We start from the raw sequence: 23,737 nt of genomic DNA, 5'->3' as shown, positions 1-23,737 counted from the left end.
ATGAGATTGCGGTTGATGACAACTTAAGTGAATGACAGCATGTATTGTTCTTAATTATAAACTAAAAATTAACATCCATAGAAGAGAAACTTGTATAGCTGAGGAACTAATATTTCCTTCAAGTAAGAAATAACCTCTTAATTAAATACAAACCAGTGAGTATCTTATGAACCTCTGAGTGAATTAAAATGAAAGCAGAAAAAAATAAATTGGTTCAACTTGAATCATATGATTTTTCTTTTACCAGAAAAAGAAGTAACTGATGCAACTTTAAATTATGTATGCAAATAAGTTGGATCAAGTGGATTTATCATTTTCAACTTATGTTTTAGAAGGTATCTGGAAAATTCTTTTTACAGATGAAAGCATCATACCACTTACAATGAAAGTCACTCAATATACACAGTATATTCAGCCAAGTCTCAGCTTGCATTTTAGATCCAAAACTGGGAGGTGAGATGTCTTACTGGTTTCACATTGCATTATGCATGTGATATGTACTGTGGGATTCACATTTGCATCCTCCATATGGAGAAACAGTTTATCTGTTTCCATTTAATTGTAACCATGGGAAGATTTGTCTTTCCCTTTCTATCTCATAAAATTGCTTTTTTTATAAATGAAATTGAAATGAAACTATGGTTATTTAGCTTTTACAGAAAATGCACAGGTCTAAGTTTTATCATACACACACACACACACACACACACATACACACACATAAACTACTTGCCCAGTAGGAAGCATAGTTCAGTATCAATTCACTTCTTTCTACTTTGTATTAAAATACATTTTCTTCTTTCAGAAATGATCAGTCTGAGATAGAATATGACTGTGAACAGACTCACAGATGAGTCTTTGTTAGAGTTGAGTTTCTAGCAAAAATTCTCCTGGGCTTCCCCCATACTAATATTCTCCCTTCTCCAAGGGAGGATAATTTGCTGGATTAAACCAATCCTGAAATTATAACTGCCATATCAATCATGATTCCCCCCCATTCCCTCATAGAATATCTAAATGTTCTATCAGACTACTTTTCACATGAAATATTACAGCAGATAACCAGGGAACTACATGGCATTTACTGAATATATTAATCTTAAGCTGGAATTGTAAGGCAATTTTCATGAAAAGCTTTATGTCATTAACATCTAATTTATTTCTTAGCTACATAATGGACTAAAGGAACAGTCTACCCATTTTACTAAATATGGCAGATACTGTTGATTTTCTATTGTGCATCATTTCCTCTTTTCTTTATCCCTAAAATAACCCCAATTTTTCCGGCAGTTTTTCTCTTTTTCATCACTTCATGTCCATAAAATCTAGAGAAACTTGACCTTATTCTCTCTTCCAAACTGAGGCTCTTAAATTGTCTAATCCTATTTCTCCTTTGTCAGTGATTGGTTTAAGAATGAACATGTAGCCAGTGAGATTTGAGGAGGGGATTGCTAGATATTTTGGAGAAAGAAACTATGGGCAAGAATTGATGTGCTATTCGCTGCTGGCAGTCATTTTGTGATCATGATGGAAACATACAGAAAAAGGGGGAAAAAAATAGACAAGGACCAAAAAAAAAAATCACAGAGATACTAAGCTGGGGCCTGATGATAAGGTATTTGAATTAACAATTTAGCTTTGAATTTCTCTTCATATGAAGCATATAATTATTTAGTATCTAAGCAGGACCGCTGTTACACAAAGCTAAAAACACTTCTACGGAAATATTAAGGTATTTGGAAAATCCTGTGTTTTCCCATGGTGGTCACTTCTTATCCTGGATCAGGGAGCAGTTGTTCAGAAGGAAGAAAATCAGCTATGATATGAGAAAAGGTTATTTGTTTTGTGAAGGGCTCAGAGCAGTACAGCCTCATGAGTTAAGTGCTTGCCCCTCTCCCCGTTCCATGTCATCCTACCATCCATTAGACCTTGATACCTGGGTATATTCTGTGCTTATATTCTAAACTAATCTTGTAACAAGACGGGAGATTTACAAAATAGAATAGCTCACGCTAATAAGTCATGACTCCATTTTGTTCCCGACAGACTCTAAAATAACGTTAACAAGTACTAATCTTGTCAGAAGCAAAGCACCTGCAGGTTTCATTTTTTCAGTTGGTCATAATATGACTTATAAATTTAATACTTGTCTTTGTAAATATTCTCTTTCCCCTGCAACATGTATGAATGCTATGCAAGTATGTATTATACAATGTTTCAATTTCTAGTTTATGAAATAATAGGATATAATGCAAATTGCCTTTCACAAAATGGGTCAATTCCCACTAGTTTTACAAAGTTTCTAATGATTAAACTGCAAATATATAGTCACTGAGCTTACATCTCTCTATATTTTACAGATGGTACATTTTGTAAAATTATATGTTTATTGTTTCTAAATCATGTTTTTAAAATCAAAAACCTAGTTCTTTTTTTAAATGAAAGTGATTTGAAAACAAATTTTGAAAAAATAAGAAAATCTAATTTTCTTACAAATAGACTCTAAATAAATGTAACGTTATTATTCTTTCCTTATCCAAATTGAGCCATACATCAAATAAATGTGATTACAAATTAAAGGCAGCAGAGTACAGATACATTATTGGAAGTGGTAGAATAACACTGAAGAACTAAACAAGAGCCTGAGTTTATGTGGTTTGTCTAATACAGTAACTACACTTTTACCCAGTAGCCGTTTTTTTCCTTAGTGAAGATAAAAACCACCCTTTCTAGAGGAAAGGACAGATAGAAAATGTGCTTAAGTATGTGAAAGGTTATTCTTAGGAAAAAATACTAAATATCTCATTATCATCTAAATCATTTTAAAATGCAAAACGAATATCTTGAGTCTCCAGTTTCATTGCAAATATTTTTTGTTCTTCCTATGATAAATATTTATCATCACATTTTAAATGTTGAAAAAAAAGTATAACAGACAAATTATACATTGGGATTCGGCTAGAATCTCTTACCCCTCAACAACAACAATCATTTTATAGATGATAAAGTAAAAACTAAAATTCCAATTTATCCAAAGTATATGCTCACCGTAGTAAGTGAGACGCCCTCTGGCAACATTTTTTCCTCGTGAATTCTCAGCAATGCATTCATAGGAACCCGCGTCTTCCTGTTGGAAGTTGGGGATTTCAAGCACACCATTGAACTTCCTTAATTTAATTTTGCTGGAAAATGGCAGTCCATCACTTCTTCTCCAATTAATCTGAGGTATGGGACTAAGAAGAGAATTGTCAAGTTGTCTGGAAGCCTTTTGGACTTAAGAAAAATAAAGTTTTTTGTTAAGATAAAGCAAAAAAGCTAAGGTTTTTAAATGGAGAAAACCATTTCCAGTGGTTGATTATATAAACCGGCTGCAAAGATTTAATTTTTGTGTTAATATTTTAATAAACTAAACTGTGCATTTTTCTTGAGTCAATTCACGCTTTAGATAAAAAGGCAAATACAGCCCCACTGTATTAGATTATAACAGATGAGCAAGAAAAGAAAACCACCAATTTAGTTCATAAAATTAAATAGGCACAGTCATTTTCTCCAAATTGTCTTTAAATAAGGTTACAAACTAAATTTTATATGTGCATTTTCCCTAAATTTTATTTTTCCTTTGCCTCAAGATGAAAGTAAATTTTAGAAAATAAAGAAAGGAGAAAAGTCTGTCAAAAACCACCCTGTTTTTCTTATAGCAACCTAATATTTCAGCACATAGGAGTAAATGTTATAAAACTTACTTTCCAAGGGCAAAACATTCCAATTTCACAGTTGAACCTTTAGCTGCTGGAAGAGTTTCTGGAAACTGAACTTCTATTTTAGGTTCATATTCACCCATCACACCTATAAATCCACAATACAAAGTTAACAGTTCCGACATTTCCTTTGGAATTGCCCCATTTTTCTTAAATAAAACTTTCTTTTGCTCCATTTTAAAGGAGTTGCCCTAATGATTTAAATTAATCACTAGCACTAATTTGGGTCAAACATGCAATATTAATAAACATTTAAAAACTTTGGATTTTTGCTGATTCATAAGTTACCACTTACAGAGCAGTTCCAAGAAAACCACCATGCCTTTTACATTACATAAAATAGGAGGCTTTTGAAATTCTGTATTCCATTTGGGCATTTCTAGTCAAACTGAAATATATAATGTATTATTACTTCCTGAAATTTCCTAAAGAACAAAAGTTATGGCAGGGAATTTGCTTAATGGTATCCTGGTAGCATAGATACCAATCTTAAACTTATTAAATGGCTCCCTAGAGTTACGACACAGTGACTTAATAAATGGGAAAGGTCAAATTCAATTACAACTGACTGGAAAAAAGTGCTTCAGTACTTCTGTGGTCATGACATTATGCTGTATCAGATACGGCTTTGTGTAAGTGGGTCAACTATCCAGGCTTGCAAATCTGCCTCCTCTGCAGCTCAAAGACCCCCCTTAAACAGTCATCAAGGTGTTGATGAAACAGATTTTTTCTTTAATGATTTTCCGAGTGATGCTTTTAGCCTACAACAAAATATCCAGAGCTTTAAAAACGTCAAACTGGCAAAAGTCAGGACAGGTGACTACATGGGAATGCAATCTGAGCCCCAGGCTCAGAGTCCCATGCTGGGTTTGACACACTGCTGTCACTGTCTTAAAATTCTTAATGATTTCTGAACAAGGGGCTGCTCATTTTCATTTCACACTAATCCCTGCAAATTGTGAAGCTGGGTCTGGATAAAGATTATGTATAAGGACCTATGGTTTATGGAATAATTTTCATAATTGTACTCATAAATATCTGTGACAAAAAATAGAAGTGACAATTCTTTAAGACATACTTTTTATTTTTTCCTATTTGTTTGCCTGTACTCACAGGACCATTTCTACCCAGAATTACATTCTAAAACATTCCATACCATCAGAACGTAGCACCAAAGGAGTTGGCGAGCCCAAGACTCTGGCATTTGTCACCATACTTGTCACCACACATGTATAATTTCCTACGTCAGAAGGCTCCACCTTAGATATGTAGAGATGTCCTGTCTCTTGAGAGACAAATCTCCGACTATCTTCTTCAACAAATGATGGATATTCATTGAAGATCCAGGCATATGATAGTTCTAATAAAATTGTTGAAAAGAGAAATCCATTGTTAAAGAAAGTGTTCCATAGTATATTAGATCTACACAAAATCACCTTTACTTGAAAGTGGCGCCGAGTGTTTTTGTTGTAGGTCATGAAGAAGCAGTTATGTGGAATGATACTGTGTTCATCCTTTATTATTATGAAGGACACTGTTGATTAGCATTCTTGTGGGAGCGATATTATTACTGTCATGATATCTCTGTGCTCCAGACACCTCCTAACAATCCCCTCTGGCTCTGGTCTTGCTCCTTTTTAAATTGTATCTCCATCCTGCATGAAAACATTATGATCTTTCAGAATTACCAATTTAATTATGTCAATTCCTGACATCAAACTTTCCATAACTCTTTAACCTCTCAGGAATAATGCAAAATTGCTTAACTGGAATGTGAGGCCCTTCAGGAGTAAGCCCCGGTCAAAGCCTTAGCATCTGAGAATGTCCATGCTCTGTCTAGCCCTTGGGTGTTTGCACATGTGCTCCCAGGGTATACAACTTCCTTTATCCCTGTCCTCTCTTTTGCTTTCTCCCCTTCCAACACAAAACCTCATTTTTAGAGACAACTTCCAAATGGTTTTCAAAGCTTGGTTTCAACATCAGAAATCACCTTAGAAAAATCTTCCTGAATCTTCCTCCTCTGAGTTGATGTTACAGAGCAACTCTTAGCTTATTTCAACAAAAGTAATTATCACTCAGTATATAAAAATCTATTTACTCGTTTGTCCTCTTACCATTTGGTAAACAAGTTATGTTAGTTTTTATTTCACCTACTTCCCCCTCAAATTAGAAAAACAAAACATTCAAAGACACTGAGTAGGTCTCTCAGCAAACATTTATTGCATTAGTTAAGGATAAAATTATGCTACTGACTAGCTCTTATGTCGAAGTCCAACATGAAAGTCTTCTTGAACTTTAGGGCCAAGGTAAACCAACTTTCTCCAAAGAAACTATTGTTCTTCTCCTTTGTGATAATGAGGGCTAAATAATATTATGTTGCTTTGTTGTGAATGCCCAGATTGTTCAGAGTTGACATTCAAGCACAGCTACTGAGGTTGGCTTATTGGCCTATTTTCCTTGGTCCTATTTTCTGTTACAATTGCATTAGCCTTATGGCATTGATTCATTCTGTAATGCTTTTTAAAAAGAACGGAGACATACAGAATCAAAATAAATGTAATGAATAATAAACTCGAATATATTTAAGGCACAGTTTCAGTGGTGAATGGTCTTTCTGTTTGATAAAGGAAACAGAAAGTCAATATACAAAAAACAATGAGGTAATGTGAAGAGCTGGATGAGAGTAGTCATGGGTTTCAGAGGAAGGACAAGTGACATTCTTTCATGACTAAAGAGCAGGACTTAAAGGACAGGAGAACACTCAGACAAGCAGGGATAAAAGCACTCCAGGTGAAGTGAAGAACACAGAAAAAGGCCCGCAGGGGAGAGGGCATGCTAAATACCTGGTGGAAAGAAAACATGAAGACCAATTCCCATTCACAATGCAAATGCCAATGCTTGGTGTTTCCAAAGATTAGCAAGCCAATTGCGAGTTGTACAGACATTAGAAACATTGATTTTAACATCATGCTGATCTTTAAATCATGCTATCATAGCCATAGAGAGTGTTTCATGAAATTCCAATCAGTCGTGATAGATTGTGAAATCTAAAGTCGTTTGTCAGATTGTTGGGGAAAAAAATGCATCTCAAACATCCACTCCAAAGTTAGCTTCATGTCTATCCTGATGGTGCTTTCATCTTGCCAAAGTACTAAATACACCACAGAGGAAGACAATGCTAGTAAAGTAGGTTGTATTGGTTCTGCAGCTGTTACAACTGATAGCTGTTTTAGCAATAACCCTTTGGGGTCTTCCTATTGCTCTTCAGCACCCAGTCTCACTCTGACATTCCCCAGCCACACAACCTCACTCAACTTCAAAGGAGACAAAGCAATCTTATTCTGCTTTCCAAAGTGTTCTATACATAAAATTAACAAGGTTGTCCCTCTCCCTTTTATTCAGCCAGATTTCTACTGTTCCCAATATAGTAGGCCTTAGCTGGGCATTAGGAAGAAGAAGTCAATCATATTAAAATAGTTTATACACAAATGAGAATGGTTGATAGAAAGAACTCTAATTTAGAGCCAGAAAATACAAAATCTGGTAAATACATGCAAGAGAATATTATAAAAAGCAAGGAGAATATATGAACAATAACTCCATGCAACACTTGGAATATCACAAATGCAATTTTTATTGAAAATGTTCAACACAAAATAATATTTGTATGACTCCATTTATAATATTTCTTTTAATTCTAAAGTTAATATTAATACTTAAAGTATTATTATATTGTCCTAGAGGTATTGTGATGGCTTTGCCTATATGACATAGTAACTGACTGACTGTTAGAAGGGAAGGAAGTAAAAATTAAAACCATTTTAAGGCTGCTTTCAAAATGAGCATGAAGAAATAGATATGTATGAATCAAGGTACAGACTATGGTAGACTTGGAGGTATCCTTGTAGTTTTCACTTCAAGAGAACCTACTGCATAGAATACTGTTGATTCTGATGGTCTCTACCTGCTACCCCATGAGCACTGTAGCCACGCTTCCCTGAGCTGCTCCTAGCTAACTGAATTAGACGGGAGTGTTAATACTGGGTCATCTCTCCCCCGTAAGGGATTTCTCTAACAGGCAACTTTGGCTTGGAGAATCCCTATCACAACAGCCACAGTATCTCAGAGCTGTGCTGCAGCCTGACATTGTTCCTGTTTAAAGGTCTCTCCCTTCTCTTTGTTCACAGATATAGGATGTGAATCATAGTCTGAGGGTCTCTCTATTTCTGTTTCTTATTCTTTATCCTTCATACACCCTTCCCCAGTAATTTTTTTACAAGTCTGATTCTCTAATCACATTTTGATGTCTGTTTCTCAGAGAGCTTGAACTAACACACTGGGTTGCTAAAATGGAACAGCAGACTCTCTTTGTATTTAAAATGACCCTGTCCCTTGGATCCAGAGGAAATGTCCATTTTCGTGGACCTCCCTTCCTAGGGATAACTGTCCCTCTTTCCAATTTCCATCAAGACAGATCCCCTCACTTCACTACCAGAATCTTCAAATATGTAAAATGACTCCTGATTGATTCTCAGTACCTGCCCTTTAGACAAGTGAAGGAAAATCAGAACCCCAGAGAAAAACAGTGTAAGGCTACTTTGAGATCCCAATGAAGAAAGAAGAAAAAAATTTCACTATTGATGAAACCCTCATTTCTTGGGTTAAGGTGCTGAGCAGAAGCCTCCAACCCTCATATATAATTTGGAAACAAGAGAAGCTGCTATTTTATAGGAGTTGGGACTCCTGCATTCTTCTTTTAGGAATTAGTGTAATTTAGGCAAATTTAGAAGTCTATTATCAAACTGGTCTACTAATATCCTCTGAATTACAATGGGCTTACATTCTTGAACAGTTACTCAACACAAAAGTGTGTATGTGCTCCTCATAAGATTGCAGAGAAAATATATTCTCTATACTTTATAATAAAAAACCATTTTAAAGAGACTTCATAAAATCTCCTTCTAATTTCAAATGTACAGTGTGTATAATTTTAAATTAAAAGTCTAACAATATGGCCTAACTACTGAAATAAGATGTAATTGAATAACACAGTGGTCTTTCTCCACCACTTCTAAACATATCCTCAGAAAATCAAGAGAATAAAGATCCTTGACTAACAATACAGAAAAACTAACTCTAAGGTTCTGAGCTGAGATAAATATCTAAGAAACAGGAAAAGTAGGAAGAAGAGTCACTTTAGGGTTGGAAGAGGTTATAATAAAAACAGATCTTGAGGCCTGAGCAGAGAACCTAGAAGTAGATGTTCAATGAGTAGCTGAATATTCCAATGTATACTTAAAAGAGAGTCTTGGCCCGATAATGGTACGTATGGTAGGCGGAATAACTGTACTCAGAAGAAGTCTACATTCGGATCCCTGAAACATGAAAATATATTACTTAATATTTTCAGGGACTTTGCAGATACAATTAAATTAAAGAGCATGTGATGGGAAGATTATCTTGGATTATCCAGATGGGTCTAATGTTATCAAAGAGTCCTCATAAAAAAAGAGGCAAAAGGGTCACAGTATGGGAAAACGAAATGCAATGACAAGTAGGGGTGGCAGAGAAAATTATTTCAAAATGCTATGGTCTTGGTTTGAAGATGAAGAGGCCACGAGTCAAGGAATGCAGGCGGCCTCTAGAAGCCAGAAAAGAGAAGGAAACAGATTATCCCCTTGAGCCTCCATAAGAAATGTAGGCCTGCCGATATCTTGATTTTTGGTCAAGTGAAACTGACTTTGAACTTTGAATTTCCGTAATAGTAAGAGCATAAATCTGTGTTATAAGACCCTAAGTTTGCAGTAACTTATTACAGCAGCAATAGGGGAGCAATACACATGGCAATTGGACTATGCAGAGGTGATTAAGTTGACCATCAGCCTGGGCCCAATGCAATTACCAGGGTCCTTTTAAGGAAAAGGGGGAGACAAAAGAGTCAGAGAAGGGGATGTGACCATGAAAGCAGACAGCTGAATGATGATGTGATTGCTTGCTGGTGACCAAGAGCCAAGAAATGTGGGCAGACTCTAGACGCTGCAAAAGGCAAGGAAATGGACTCTCCTCCAATGCCTTCAGAAAGAAATACAGCACTGCCAACACCTGACACCTTGATGTTAGTCCAATGAGACCCGTGTTGGACTTCTGATCTACAGAGTAGCAAGGCAATAAATGTGTGTTGTTCTACACCACTAAGTGTGTAGTAATTTGTTAATAGTAGCAACAGGAAATGAAAACAAATGATAATAGCTAACAATGCTTTTAGTCTTTATTATGTGCCAGGTATAGTGCTAACTGCTTTAGCTAGAATTTCTGAAGAAAAACAAATGACCAGAGATTTAAAACAAAGGAAGAAAGTTTGAATTTGGAAAGCCAAAAGAATAGCCAGATTTTCTATAATTTGATTATAAGATCAGTCTAATAGTTGGATATTTAAAAAGAGATATCAAACTACCACAAGCCTGAAACAAGTGAATTCATAACTATTTTAACAAAAATTCAGACCCTTAAAGACTTATGGGAAGAAATCAAATCTGCATTTAATATAGTTTCTGCTGTCATGAGAAGTATGCGAGAAATTTGTGACACCTACCTCTGTTTACAGACGAGATGGAACGAAACATAACTTTTATGTCTTAGAGAGAAGATCTACACTGACTTTTCATTTATTGCCAGCATAACTGTGTTTTTATATATATCACTTTAATGGAAAAATTTGAGAATTATGTGATTTATTGCATTCTGAATAAAGTAAAAAATATCTGCTACAATACCAACAGAGTTTACTTATCATAAAAGTCTGTGTTTGCAATAAATGTTAATTGCATAATGCAAAGTAAACTATACATCAAATCAGCATGCACTGGAGATTTTTCGAGATCATTTCATGCACTATGATAAATAAAAAGCTGTAATAAAAACGATAGTTTTATATACTCCAACAAGCTAGATTTTACAAAACCTTTCACAACCTCTTGTGTAAATCACAAATCCATTATGGCAAAACGACTTGGCCAGGGGGCTTTCTATTAACAATGCACTTGAATATTAGGAATATGAAATATTTTTTATTAGAGAGCCAAGAAGTTTAACCAAACACAACCATAAATTTAAAAAATGAAGTCCTGAAATTCTGCTTTCTAAAAAGCAATATGTGATGAATGACATCCTCCTTCTAGCCACATTCCTTCCCAGGTCACTTAAGTATAAGACCAGTCAATTTAACATGAAATATGTTACTCTAGTGTTTACCTGGAGATACATTAATACACATACTACTGACGTTTGAGGGTTTATTTCTAGTTCCCTTGTAAAATTCTATTATGAACAAGATTTAATCCTTTGTACAGTCATTTTCTAGAAGAAATTCTGTCAAACAAAATTGCAGTTACGCAAAATTGTAAAAGTAACTTGGGCCATTTTCTGTGATGCCAACTGGGAAGTCTGACCTACTTTAAAGCATGACATATTTAAAAGTGTTTGAAAGTTTCCTTGATGTCATTCAAGATTTTTTTTTTTAATCACTGATTCATACAGTCAGGAAGACATGTAGCCCTGGTGCTTACAGGTGACACCACTTTGGCTAAGGTCTGAGATGCATTACATATTCAATGATCTACAACAATGCAGAAAATTGAAGAGAGTTTAAGGTTCAAAGAATAAATGGTCAATGGTTAGGACTGAGAAGTCTGTACCACAAAGCAAATGACATCTATCAGCATGTCTAACATTTCTGTTTTGTAAAACAAAAGCTGTTTTGTAAGTTGCTGCTTTGGGGGAAATATTATTACATATAAATAGATTTTCTTGGTGAGACTTTAAATGACTACCTAATCCACTTGATTTAGAATACTAACTGACTTTTGAGGGTCCTAAAATTAGAACAACGATCTGGGAGTGATATTTCCTTTCTCCTTTTATACTTTAGGGCTTGTTCTAGGTCAAAGGCTAGCAAACTATGGCTTGCTGGCTTTGCTAACTAAATATCTGGGAATGTAATCACAGCAATTTAACTCCTATCCTTTGAGACTGCTTTCATGCTGCAAGAGCAGAGTTCAGTAGCTGCAACAGAGGACATATGGTCCATAAAGTTTAAAATATTCATCTGACCTTCTAAGAAAAAGTTTGCTGAGTCCTACCCTAGGTCAGTGTTATCTACAGACTATGTTAAAAGTTGGCATCCCTTAACTTTCTTATTTTATTTTTACTTCTGTTTTCTTTGTGTGGCTATCATGATGTTCTAACTCACACATGAAACTTCACAAAGCTTAGGGATAGTCCTCTAAAACATGGATATTCCACATTTCCTGTTCTCCCTTGTCTTAGCTGCTGCCTTTAGTGAATATATATGAGCCATCTGCACTGTGTAACAGAAGCTTCTAAGAGACAACACTATTTCTTGATATGCTATTCCACTATTTTTGGTTCTGCCATTTTCTTTTAGAAACTGTAGTGTTTTCAGTGGGTACCTGTACCTTCCATCACACTTTGACTCTATAAGTTGTTGCCACCCTTTGTTTTGATTTTTAAAGCTCCTGCTAGGGAAACTTCTTTTCTGACACGAGCTCCCGTCTCTTTCCTGGTACCCTGGCTGCTGTTACTGACAGAGCAATGTTCTTCTGGTGCTCAAGTTAAGTGCTTTCCTCCATATTTGTTCATACAAAAATGTGAAGTGCACCTCTAGAAGTTATTTTGTATCTTTGCAAGCATTTTGTATTCTTTAAAAAAAAATTTTTTTTTTTAGTTGGAATCTCACTCTGTCACCCAAGCTGGAGTGCAGTGGCACACTCATGGCTACCACAGCCTCGACCTGTTGGGCTCAGGTGATCCTTCCGCCTCAGCCTTCCAAGTAGCTGGAACTACAGGCATGCACCACCATACCCAGCTAATTTTTTGATTCATTATAGAGGTGAGTTCTCATCAATTTGCCCAGGTTGGTCTCAAACCTGTGGTCTCAGGCAATCCTCTCACCTCGGCCTCCCAAAGTTCTGGGAATATAGGCATGAGCCACCACGCCCAGCCCTGCATTTTGTGTTCTTAAAAGTGAACATCCCTTCTCCCAACCTCAGTTCAAGTTGTTTTGATGAGCCAGCCTCAGCCTTCCCACCTTGGTGCAAGAAGATCTCAAGGTAAAGAGGTGCAAAGTTGGGGCCAAATTCAATGACACTTGAAACAGGATGTCCAGAAATGTCTTGGAATAACTGAAGAGAACTAGCAACCACACTGGCAAGGCATTTATTGACCTATTTTCTCTGGCCAGGTTGCTATAAAAGCATGGCATTGTTAAAGAAAGGGGTTTAAATTTTCATAGCAGAAAATGAGACCTAGACAATTATTGTGAAACTTTATGAAGTCTTGACAATTAATTCCTTATATCTGTCTCAACTTGCAGTTCCTGTAAACCCTTGTATTGAGCTCATACTGAGACTTGTTCGTACATTGAAGGGATCAGGAAAAGAACCCCAAAATGGCAGTACTAGCACTTGGGATAGAAAAGACTCTGCAAATATAATGCATCTCTTTTCTGTTTCCTCATTTTTATTATCAAAATGTACTTCTTCAAAATTGTTCAGAGACCCTGAAAATGTCAGAAAGCAATCATAAGATTAGCTCAAAACCAAAACGCTGCCGACAACTAGAGTTTTCACTGCCAAGACTTGCTTGTGCAGCTAAAAGAAAGTGCATTGTAATAGCACATTTTGTACATTGCCACGCTTGATACAATGTGCATTTTGGTGTGCAGTTCTCAAATTTATGCCAAAGTCCTGCTGCCATACTTGCATTTTCTTTATCACTTATACTGAATAGTAAGTGTCTTTTATGCCTTCAGTGACAGTAAATAACATTTTCTTTTTAAGTGCAGTCCAAGAGAAGGTAAAGAATCCTATAGCTCATGGGAGTGCTAATTGGAGCCAATTATAATTTGATTGACCTGCCTTTCTATTAAAATGATATGCAAAATTTGCACTGCCCTTGCAAAATGGAAATTTTTTTAGTACAAGCTAACTACAGGAAGCCCACCCTTTAATGAATCCAAAGGCAGTGCTTTAGGGTTATAATTCCCACACCAACACTCAGAAGCTGATTCCAGAGAGGGGCTTCACTGGCTTGCACATGACACAAAAGAATGCTATAGACAGGGAGAATGTGCAATAAAATAATTGAAATAATTAAGGGCTAGTGAATAAAGCTGCAGCAAAAAAAATAACACTGTCCATTCTGCATTAGGTCTCATTTTCTTTTATGAAAATGTAAACCCTTTCCTTAAGGAGTGTCACAGGAGCTTCATTGTTCTCTTGCAATGTGGGTGATTTTAAAAAACCAAAATAAAATGTCCATTTTCACTGGTAAATAGAAATGAAGTCATTAGCAGAAAATGAAGTCACCCTGCCACACAAGGGTCTTCTTGCCAGGGACAATGAGTGACTCCTTAGAAAGCTGGAGAAATTAATGCTTTTTCTCTCTCACACACATACATACACATCCACAGTACTACTATTTCACATCAAATCCTTCATCAAATAGAGTTAAAACACCATTTAAAAACTTATTTGAAAAGGAAATCTTTACCCTTTCTGATCTAACTTTTCTGAATAAGTTAAAACAGAAAGTGATGGCTTCATTATAAATTATGCTATGAAAATAGTACAAAACCACCTGTCTTTTAAGAAATAGTGGCTATTCAAATATTTGATTATGGAAGGTATGCAATTATGTCTGAATATGTAAAACAAACATGAGAACAAAAAAACAATATCTAAGGAAATCGATAATTAACAGCAATCTCCTTCCTTCAAATCACTAGGGCACTATAAATGCCAATTTCTTTAGGCACTAAAAGATATGTTAGAGATTTCACAGCTGCCTCAAGTTCAAGTCAAATATAGACAGTAGTTTGCAGGCTTTGAGAAAAGTGATATAAAACAGAGTCAGAAAAGCAGCATTTGTACTACCTCAAGAATACATATATACATATATATTTCTTCTTTGCCTTCACTATCTTTCCAGTTCTAGTCTATTATAGCTATGCAGCTATGTCCTGAAAAAAAATTTCTATCACTCTATAACTCTGTAGAGATGTCTTTCAAAGCCTAAAAAAACTGCAACAGCCCTACTGCAATTTTAATAATTTAGCTTTTAAAAAGTCCTGTTGACGTTAGAGAAAAATGCAAATAAAGAAATATAGGGTAGACACTCAAATTTAGATTTCAGTTCCATTTTTCACTTTTATATAAGTTTGACTCATAAAAACTTTGACAAAATATAGTTATATATTTTTATGGAGTACATGATATTTTGATACATTTATATAATGCAAAATGATTAAATCAAGTTAATTAACATATCGACTATCTCACATACTTATTATTTTGTGGTGAAATACACTCTTTGCAATTTTGAAGTACAGAGGACATTTTTATTAACTATGGTCACCATGCTGTGCAATAGATCTCAAAACCATGAAATTTTAACTGACATTTTGTACCCTTTGACTAACATCTTCCACTTCCCAGCCCTCCCCACCCAAGTCTCTGGTACCTACTAGTCTATTCTCTGCTTCCATGAGCTTAACTTTTTTGATTCCATATATAACTGAGATCACACGGTATTTGCCTTTCCATGTCTGGCTTTACTTCATCTAGTATATTGTTCTCTAGGTTCATTCAAGTTGTCATAAGTGACAGAATTTCCTTCTTTTTTAAGGCTTAATAGCATTCTACTGTGAATATATACCACGTTTTCTTTATCCATTCATCTACTGATTCTGTATCTTGGTTATTGTGAATAATGCTGCAATGAAAATGGGAGTTCGTATATCTCTTGTGTCTCTTTCTGATCTTCGGTTGTAAGCATTAATCATGTTGACCAATTGACTTATTACTGAATCTTCCATATTGCTATTATGACCTTGTATGGGGAAGACCCCCAAAAATCTAGAATTTATTTATAAAAAACTGTGTATTTATTCTTACATGTTTAAACTTCAGTCACCTTCAAAGTACTCTCTTTTTGATGCAATACACCTATCAAGACACTTTTCTCACTGCTCAAAACAGTTTTTGAATAATTAATTTTGATGCCTCTTAGTGCTTCTGACATTTCTTGTTTCACCTCTTCCACATCGGCAAAACGTTTTTCTTTGAGGACTTTTTTCATCTGGGGAAACAAAAAAATAGTTGCTTGGGGAGAGATGGGGTATATAGGGAGGGTGGAACATGAGGGTCATGCCGTTATTGTTCAAAAACTGTTGAACACTCAGTGTGGTAAATCACTCACCATGAAATGAGCAAACACACTGAAAGAATCTCCAAAAAAAATTCACTGAAGCTGACTGCAGTCTCTCACAACAATGCTAGCTCGTACATTCATGCTGATGGGTTACACGAACACTTACCTAGTGGGGGAGTCCTGTACTACAAGAGGTTTATCTTCCAAAATATAATTCTGGCTTTTTGGGGGGGTCCCTCTCATACTTGATCCATTTGATCCCTTTCTATTAATTATAGTTGTAGTATAATCCGGTTAACGCAAATAATAGTTTCTGGTCAATTAGAGATTCACACCTAAAGAAATATCTAAATGTTCCTCATTCAAAATCTCTTCCACAATTTTCACTACTCAGGTATAAAAAACAGAGGTGAAAGTTAGCAAGAATATTATATATTGCTCTTATTCTATCCACACCTTCTCCTCATGAGCTTCTTAAAAATGATGGCTGTTTATATCATTTAAGAAATCATACAAAACCTTTCCATTGAAAATTCATTTCTAATAGTAGCGCTATCCTTGTTACTCAAATGGATTTTCCTTACTCCTATTTAATTTTTCAACATTCCACCTATCTATTTACTAACATATCATTTTAAGTAACAGATGTGTGTTGAAGTGGTCAATAAAGGTAGATATGATGGACTTCGCAACTTGGATGGATCTAGTGTCTGTCATACTCAGTGATCTGTCACAGAAACAAAAAACTGAATACAGTATATTCTCATTCATAAGTGGGTCCTGAACATTTGTCACAATGCTACGAGAGAGATCAGCAGTAGTAGGACACTGTCAGGGGAGGGAGGGAGGGGGAGGTCCACAAAATCACTAAGGGTACCTGATCCAAAACTAGGGAAATTGAGGACCAGCTGGAGGCTCAAACTTCACCTGCATATAGACCACTTATGTACCTAATCCTGACTTGCACCCCACATCTTTAGGAAAAAAAGAATGAATAAGAAACAACTTGATGTACAACATGTCAAAGGCAAAATTTTAACCAAGGAATTCCATGTTTCTGTATTCCAGTATTATGCAACTCTCACATTTTTACACCTGGCTAATGGATTAATCGATCCTTCTTTCATTTTAAAGGAGTCAACTGTTTGAATCTGACTCTTATTGTAATATAAAGAAAACTGAATGAATATTGGTTTCATTGTGATTTTCAAAATTGTAGAACAGGAGTCCATTGAGGCAGGTAGAGTTAAAAAAAAAATGTTTCCTAATTTAACTTAAAATCAATAGTTCAGCTCTTTTTTTTTTTTTTTTTTTTTACCACAGGCAAAAAAGGTTTCAATGCTCATGACATAATCCTCAATTGGTAAAAAGGGCATTGGCCTTTTAAACCAACACAAATATTTAATATAATCTAAGTATGATGGTTCTAGTTACAGTTGTCCCTATAAGTAGTAAAGTTTATGTTTACTACTTCAATATATTTTTTATATTTTTAAAAAAAGAAATAACTTATAGAAGACATTGTAAGAGCACTAGCTTTTAAAAGCTTTTTTTTTAGCTTCAACTATATTTACCTGCAACATTACAAAGAAATAGACTGTAACCACCTGCTCCCTCTTCTAAACATTTCTGTATAAAGCAATTTTCATAAAGAAAGCAGGTCTCCTTGTGAAACAAACAAAAAATAAAAACAATTGTGTGAGTATGCTTCAGCTAACATGATGCAAAAGCTATTCTTTCCAAGATCTGCAGAAGAAGAGTATTAGATTCTTCCTTGATCAAAGTCAAGAATAAACTTACCTACGAATCCTAATCTGTTTGACACAAATGTTCATTGATCCTCTTTCAGTTGGAGAAACACTGCACTTGATTTCTCAATTACTAATTCGATATTACACTTTCAACTTATTCTCCCTAACAATATTACATTTTTATTTTCCAAATACAATAATATTAAATAAGTTGTACTGCTGGCTTACCCTGTTTTCTTTGATTCTTTCCCTTAATTTTATCTGAAATGATATAAAGATCTCTTCTGTCATTTCCATTTTGGAAGTGGATATTCTGTCATAAGTGAAAGCAAGCATCTAATTTAGTCACCCTGCGGGATTTGAGTCCTCTGTTTCTAGACATTTTTTCTGTCTTTTCTGAGACCATATGTTGTATAAGGCTCTGGGAATTACTAAACTGCTCATATTTGTTTTGTACATTTTATTTCAACAACATATCTTCTGGGATATTTAGGAGCATGTTTATTTCTTTCATCCTTTTATTTTATTAATTCAATTAGTTGACTTTCTGTTGGCAGGCAATGAAAGACCTTTCTAGCTTCCAATCTGAATATGTTAAATCACAGAATATTTAGAATGCCATGTTTTAGATCAAGCAACCTCATAGCTGTATTTTATTTCTGTCACTCATAGACATTTATCTAACTTGGGCTCTGATAAAAATAATAAATTTTATCACTTCTCTTTAGAGAAAGATTTTCAAATTCAAATTAGAAAATCTGCTTTTGTACCATTTGGTTCCCAGAGGAAATGTGAAAGAAGGCAATGAGAACTGTCTTAGCAATAAAGATTTGATCATTATCCCCTAGGGTACCAGATGACCTTTAATAATGGCAGGTAGGCAGAACGTAGAGCAGCTCTCCAAATTTCTCTTTGGTCCCTTGTATATGAAGATATGAAGGGAAGTTTCCCTATTACCTAACAAGGAAAAACAGCAAAGATAATGTGGATGGCAGAAATTCAGGGAGTACAAAATACTGCTTAAGGACACAACAGTGACTAAGTTATCTCTCTGCTTGTAAAAGCAACCTAAAATAAGCTGTTGGGGGCATCCTTGGAAGGAAAAAAAGATCTCTGCATTGGAGTGAAGGGATCGGAGGTTTAGACTTGTCTTTATCCTCTAGGTATGTGCCTTTGGTAATTCATTTAAACTCTCTGGTCTCAGCTTTTTGCCTTACCCTAAAAATGAGAGGGTTTCATGAGCTAGTGCTAGTGGCCAACCTGTGGGATCTGGATTCTCTGGGAATTGTAAAATTGTCATAAGCACTGGAAAATCCATATGCATGCTGTGGTTGATGGAGAGACTGAACAAACTCTAAGTTACATAATATATATGCAGGTTCTGCTATTTAAAATGTATGAGCAATATTGTGATTAACAAAAATATACATTCAGTTAAAAAGTGTTACTGAATTCATTGTAACTTTGAGGTATCACATATTTTCTCTCTTAAAGATACAAAAAACAATAAAAAGAGCTAAATTGATTTCTTACTGTGAACCAGATAGTGTACTGATCTTAGCAACTTATATATATTAAATTATTTATTCCTTACAAAAGTCTATGAGGAAAGTACTATTATCACCCTGTTTTATAGACAAGGCACTAAGACCCAATGGAGGAAGGTCAGAAGAAGGATCTGAATCCAGGATATGAGGGTCGGAGCCTAAACCACTACAAAAGGCTATCTTCTCTACATAGCTAGTCAATTGTGAGCAACAGCAACATTTTGACAGTTAAAATGAATCCGTAAGTTCAAAAGGACTGGGGACTACAGGTGTTTAAAATTTCTTCTATTCCTTAAAACCTAAATCTCCTTTACAAGTTTGTCTTCTTCTAAAAAGACAGTCTAGGGCAGTAGCTAAAAACATGAATAGTGACCAAACAACACAACACACACACACACACACACACACACACACACACACACACACACGTTAAAAAACCATGACTAGGATCCAATCCTGGTTTTTGTACCTACTAGTCTATAAGCAAGGGTAAGATTCTTCCCCTTTCTATGCCTCAGTTTCCTTGCTTGTAAAATTAAGATAAAAACAGTATTTATCTCATAGGTTTGTTGTGTGGATTAAAAAAGAAAATATATATGAAGTACATGCATGACCAATAGTGAGTGGTCAATAAATGCTTGGGTTTAGTATTCTTGTTTTTGTTGGTTTTTTGGTCTTGTTTGATCATCCTCACTGGAGATCCTACAAATAAGTTAAATATTCAAAATGCAGGTTTTATGGGAGAAGCAGAGAGGCAGGGCTGCATAACATTCACACTGCAGTGTATCAGTCCTTTCTGACTCAAGGAGTGAAGAACCGACAGATGTAGGGAGCAGACAAAACCAACTGGAGAAGCTTAGGATATTGGCAGTGGAAGATGTCAAACAAGTTTCCATGCTTTGTTGACACTGAAAAGCTCTAAAGTAATGATGTGAGGAGACATGTGACTCCTATGACCAATTAGTTTGAATGGTGGGAGCTGCTTTGTAACAGGGTTTTTGTGGACACTGAGATAAACACGACTGGTTGTACAGTCATTATTATATATACAAAAAATAGAAGGGAGATGTGGCAAGAATAAACTTTCATTAACACAACTGACTGAACAGTAGATATTTACAGACAGAGCAAAATAAAATAACTATGGAGAAAAAGACAGGATTATAATATGATTCTCAATAACATATAAGCCAATGAAAATGTTCTGGAAAAACTCATTTGGTCTCTGTTGAATAGAAAGCTCATAAGACTGAACTTCAATTCTGAGACATATTCAAAATGCAAGGATGACAAACACAGTATGATTTCTGCTAAAGTAATCAGGCAAAGCTCAGTCTGCCACAAAGGCACAAGTGCACAGTACAGGTGGTACAGAATGAGCCCAGGAGTGGTCTGTGGCTCTGCACAGCATCAAAAGCTAGCAACGATTTGAAGTTCTATTTCTAACTTGCTTTTGAAAATATTTTCAAATGGGAATAATAATTTCTAAATGTCAGTCATCTGTCTTAAATCTTAAGTCATATAAATACCACATCACTTCCCTCTAAGGCTAGTGAGAGCTTGCTTTGCCTTTAAAAACAGAATGACTGTTCATTAAATGTTCATCTCTGTGCCATTGTTTTGGGTGGTATCCAGATGTTAAGGGAAAATGAGAAAAAGGTTCCCAGTCCACTTAACTGGCATGAACTTCGATGATGACATACTACACAAGGCAGGAAAAGAAGTCTTGTTTATATTTAACATTCTAACATCATATCTATAAAATGGACCCTGGTAATTAGACATGTTCTCTCTTCCTTGAGTTGATAAATTCTCATCCTAGATGAAAGGGTGAATATCTAAAGGTGAGTGATCAGCTCAGAGCAGCCCTCCAGGCTGATGACCGAGGCAGGATGGGCCAGCACTGGTTCTCTGAATAAACAGAAATTAGCCCACTGCAGTGCTGGAATGGTGTCTGATAAATATAATTTCACTGAGTTAAACGCATCCTAGTGTTTCTAGAAAAGTGGATCCCTAACAGACAACAAAAGACAATAACAAAAGTTAATACTGATAAATTTAAAAGGGTCATGAATGTAAATAAAAGTCTGCATTGTAAATATTTGCTGAGAACCTAATATGCCAGAAGTTTATTGGGAATATAAAGCATCCTCGAAATATTAATTACATAACTCTTATAATCAGATACTCTAAAATTTGAGAATTTCAGGTATTTTAAATATGACTAAAAAAATCATTCTAAGAAAAATTACAGCAAATGAGTAACAGAGGTTTTTATAACTGTTAAAAAATAAAGAGAAACATAGAAAATAGCTCTTAAGGCTACTAGATCCTAAAACAGATAAAGTGAAGTACAGAGGGAGGCCCAAACTTCACCTGCTTGTAAACCACTCGTGTACCTAATCCTGACTTATACCCAACATCTTTATAGCAAAATAATAATAATAAAGCTCTTAAATCCAGTAATAGATTTATTTCCATAAAAATCTTCCTTACCAAAAAAATACATATAAAATAAATCCTAGTAATTATATTTACTTTAACAGGTATTTCCTGATAAATTATATTTTAAGGGAGGGACAGCTAAAATAACCTTCAGATACAGAGTATACCCTTCTCTTTTTCCTTCATAGGGCATCCCGCAAAATAGCCTGCAAGCACAGAGGCAAGGCATGAGAAAATTGACTGGCCTTTACAACCTCAAAAAAGAAAGCCCTTGTAGTCTACATGACAGAAGTCCTGAATAAAATCAGGGAAATCAGATTTTATAAGGATTCATTGTTTACTTAATATTTACTTAAAAGGAGAGCTAGACTACCAATTTCTTTTTTCCATTTCTTATGCTAGTTACCACATTTTAATTTGATTACTAAAGCTAATTCCTGCTGTTTTCTGTATTAGTGATCAATACATGTACTCAGGGCATTTGTCCTGCAAGACTGATTAATTTCTCAGTTTGGATTCACACTGTCAACATGCAGCTTCAACCAACTTTGTGTATAAGTCACAGAGAGGAGAAATTGAGGTATTTAAAACAGAATTTTAATTATTAAAAACTGCTGATCCTTATGTCTCAAATATTGCATATTAGCATAGATATTTATAGACAAACTTTATGAAATTATACTGGTTTTTCTATTTGTAGAAAGACTAAATTAGGCCTGGCTCGGTGGCTCAGGCTGTAATCCTGCGCTTTGGGAGGCCGAGGTGAGTGAACGGCCTGAGCCTGCGGGTTCAAGAGTCGCCTGGGCAACTTGGTGAGACCTCATCTCTACAATAAATCAAAAAAATTAGCTGGGCGTGGTAGCACACGCCTGTAGTTCCACCTGCTTGGAAGGCTGAGGCGGACGGATCGCTGGCACACAGCAGGTCGAGCCTGCGGTGGCCGGGAGTGGCCACTGCACTCCAGTCTGGGCAACTGAGTGAGACTCCAACTCAAAAACAAACAAACAAAAAACAACAAAAAAGAAAGACTAAATTAAATTAAATCACTCTGATACGGTCACTGAATTAATAAAATGCACTAATTCTGGAAGTTATTCAAATACATTGCTCACTAAGTTAAGAGCTTTCTGGCTGTCTAGGTGAAAACAGGTATCCTCACTTTCTCAAGAGAAGATTATGTCTATTATAAAATTTAAAAACTATTTTAAACAAACAAGCATGGTAAATAAAAATAACTCACAAAAGGGTCATGGTATTATTTTTGTGCTTTACATACTACGCTTTGAAAAGTGTTACATATTTTGAGTATTTAATCATGGTAATAATACCACCAACAATCATAGTTATAGTAGTAATAGTAATACCTAATACTTCATGAGAATTGACTTTGTGCCAGGTATAATGTCATCACATACTAATATCACCTTTAATCGTCACACCATCCCATGGGGTAGGAGGTTTTATCCCCATTTTATTGATGGGAACATTGAAACCCGTGAAAGTTAAATAAGATCTCACACATAGCAAGTGGGGGAAGGAAGGCTTGAACCCAGCCTGATTCTAAGTCCCTGCTCTTAAAATCTAAGCAATTCTGTACTCACTAACTTAGAATTGCCATTATCATTCCTTCACCTTCCTGAATCCAAGTTCTATTCCATATGCCAAAGATAAAAAAGAAAAATGAAGGCCTAAAATGTAGATCCCATACCTAATGACTTGGAAGGAAGCCTTCTTATTCTCTCTGAAATAAATAATGAGCTCCTGAAAGACATAATTAAGATTCTTAGGAACAAGCATGAGGATAATTTGTAGGAGTCAACACTAAACCTTTGCCTTTCTTCAGATCTATTATTTTAAACTGATCCCCCATTCATATGCCTCCCTCACCTCTCATTGTAGTTAAATGGTATGGGGAATTATATGCAATGATCTTCAAAAAGTACACTATGAACTCTCAAGAACAAAAGTGCCATCTATTAGCCAAGCGATCTCATTAAGGAGCATTACT

At 35.4% G+C, this 23,737-nt stretch overlaps 1 protein-coding gene across 1 annotated transcript in view; it reads right to left on the bottom strand.

Moving 5' to 3' along the window:
- The window catches only part of CNTN3 (contactin 3), a 262,835-nt gene that overhangs the window by 97,174 nt on the left and 141,924 nt on the right, over positions 1–23,737 (bottom strand). The window contains exons 5-7 of the mRNA XM_021707315.1: positions 4,915–5,118; positions 3,744–3,846; positions 3,049–3,233 (exon numbers count right to left, since the gene is read on the bottom strand). Coding sequence (XP_021562990.1) covers positions 3,049–3,233; positions 3,744–3,846; positions 4,915–5,118 — 492 coding nt within the window. The remainder of the gene's footprint in view (positions 1–3,048; positions 3,234–3,743; positions 3,847–4,914; positions 5,119–23,737) is intronic.

The sequence above is a fragment of the Carlito syrichta genome, unplaced genomic scaffold (genome assembly GCF_000164805.1).
Source record: "Carlito syrichta isolate Samal-C Ts95f unplaced genomic scaffold, Tarsius_syrichta-2.0.1 Scaffold316501, whole genome shotgun sequence".
Classification (NCBI taxonomy): domain Eukaryota; kingdom Metazoa; phylum Chordata; class Mammalia; order Primates; family Tarsiidae; genus Carlito; species Carlito syrichta.
Note: the sequence above shows the minus strand (reverse complement) of the source record. Positions and strands in the feature narration are given on the sequence as shown.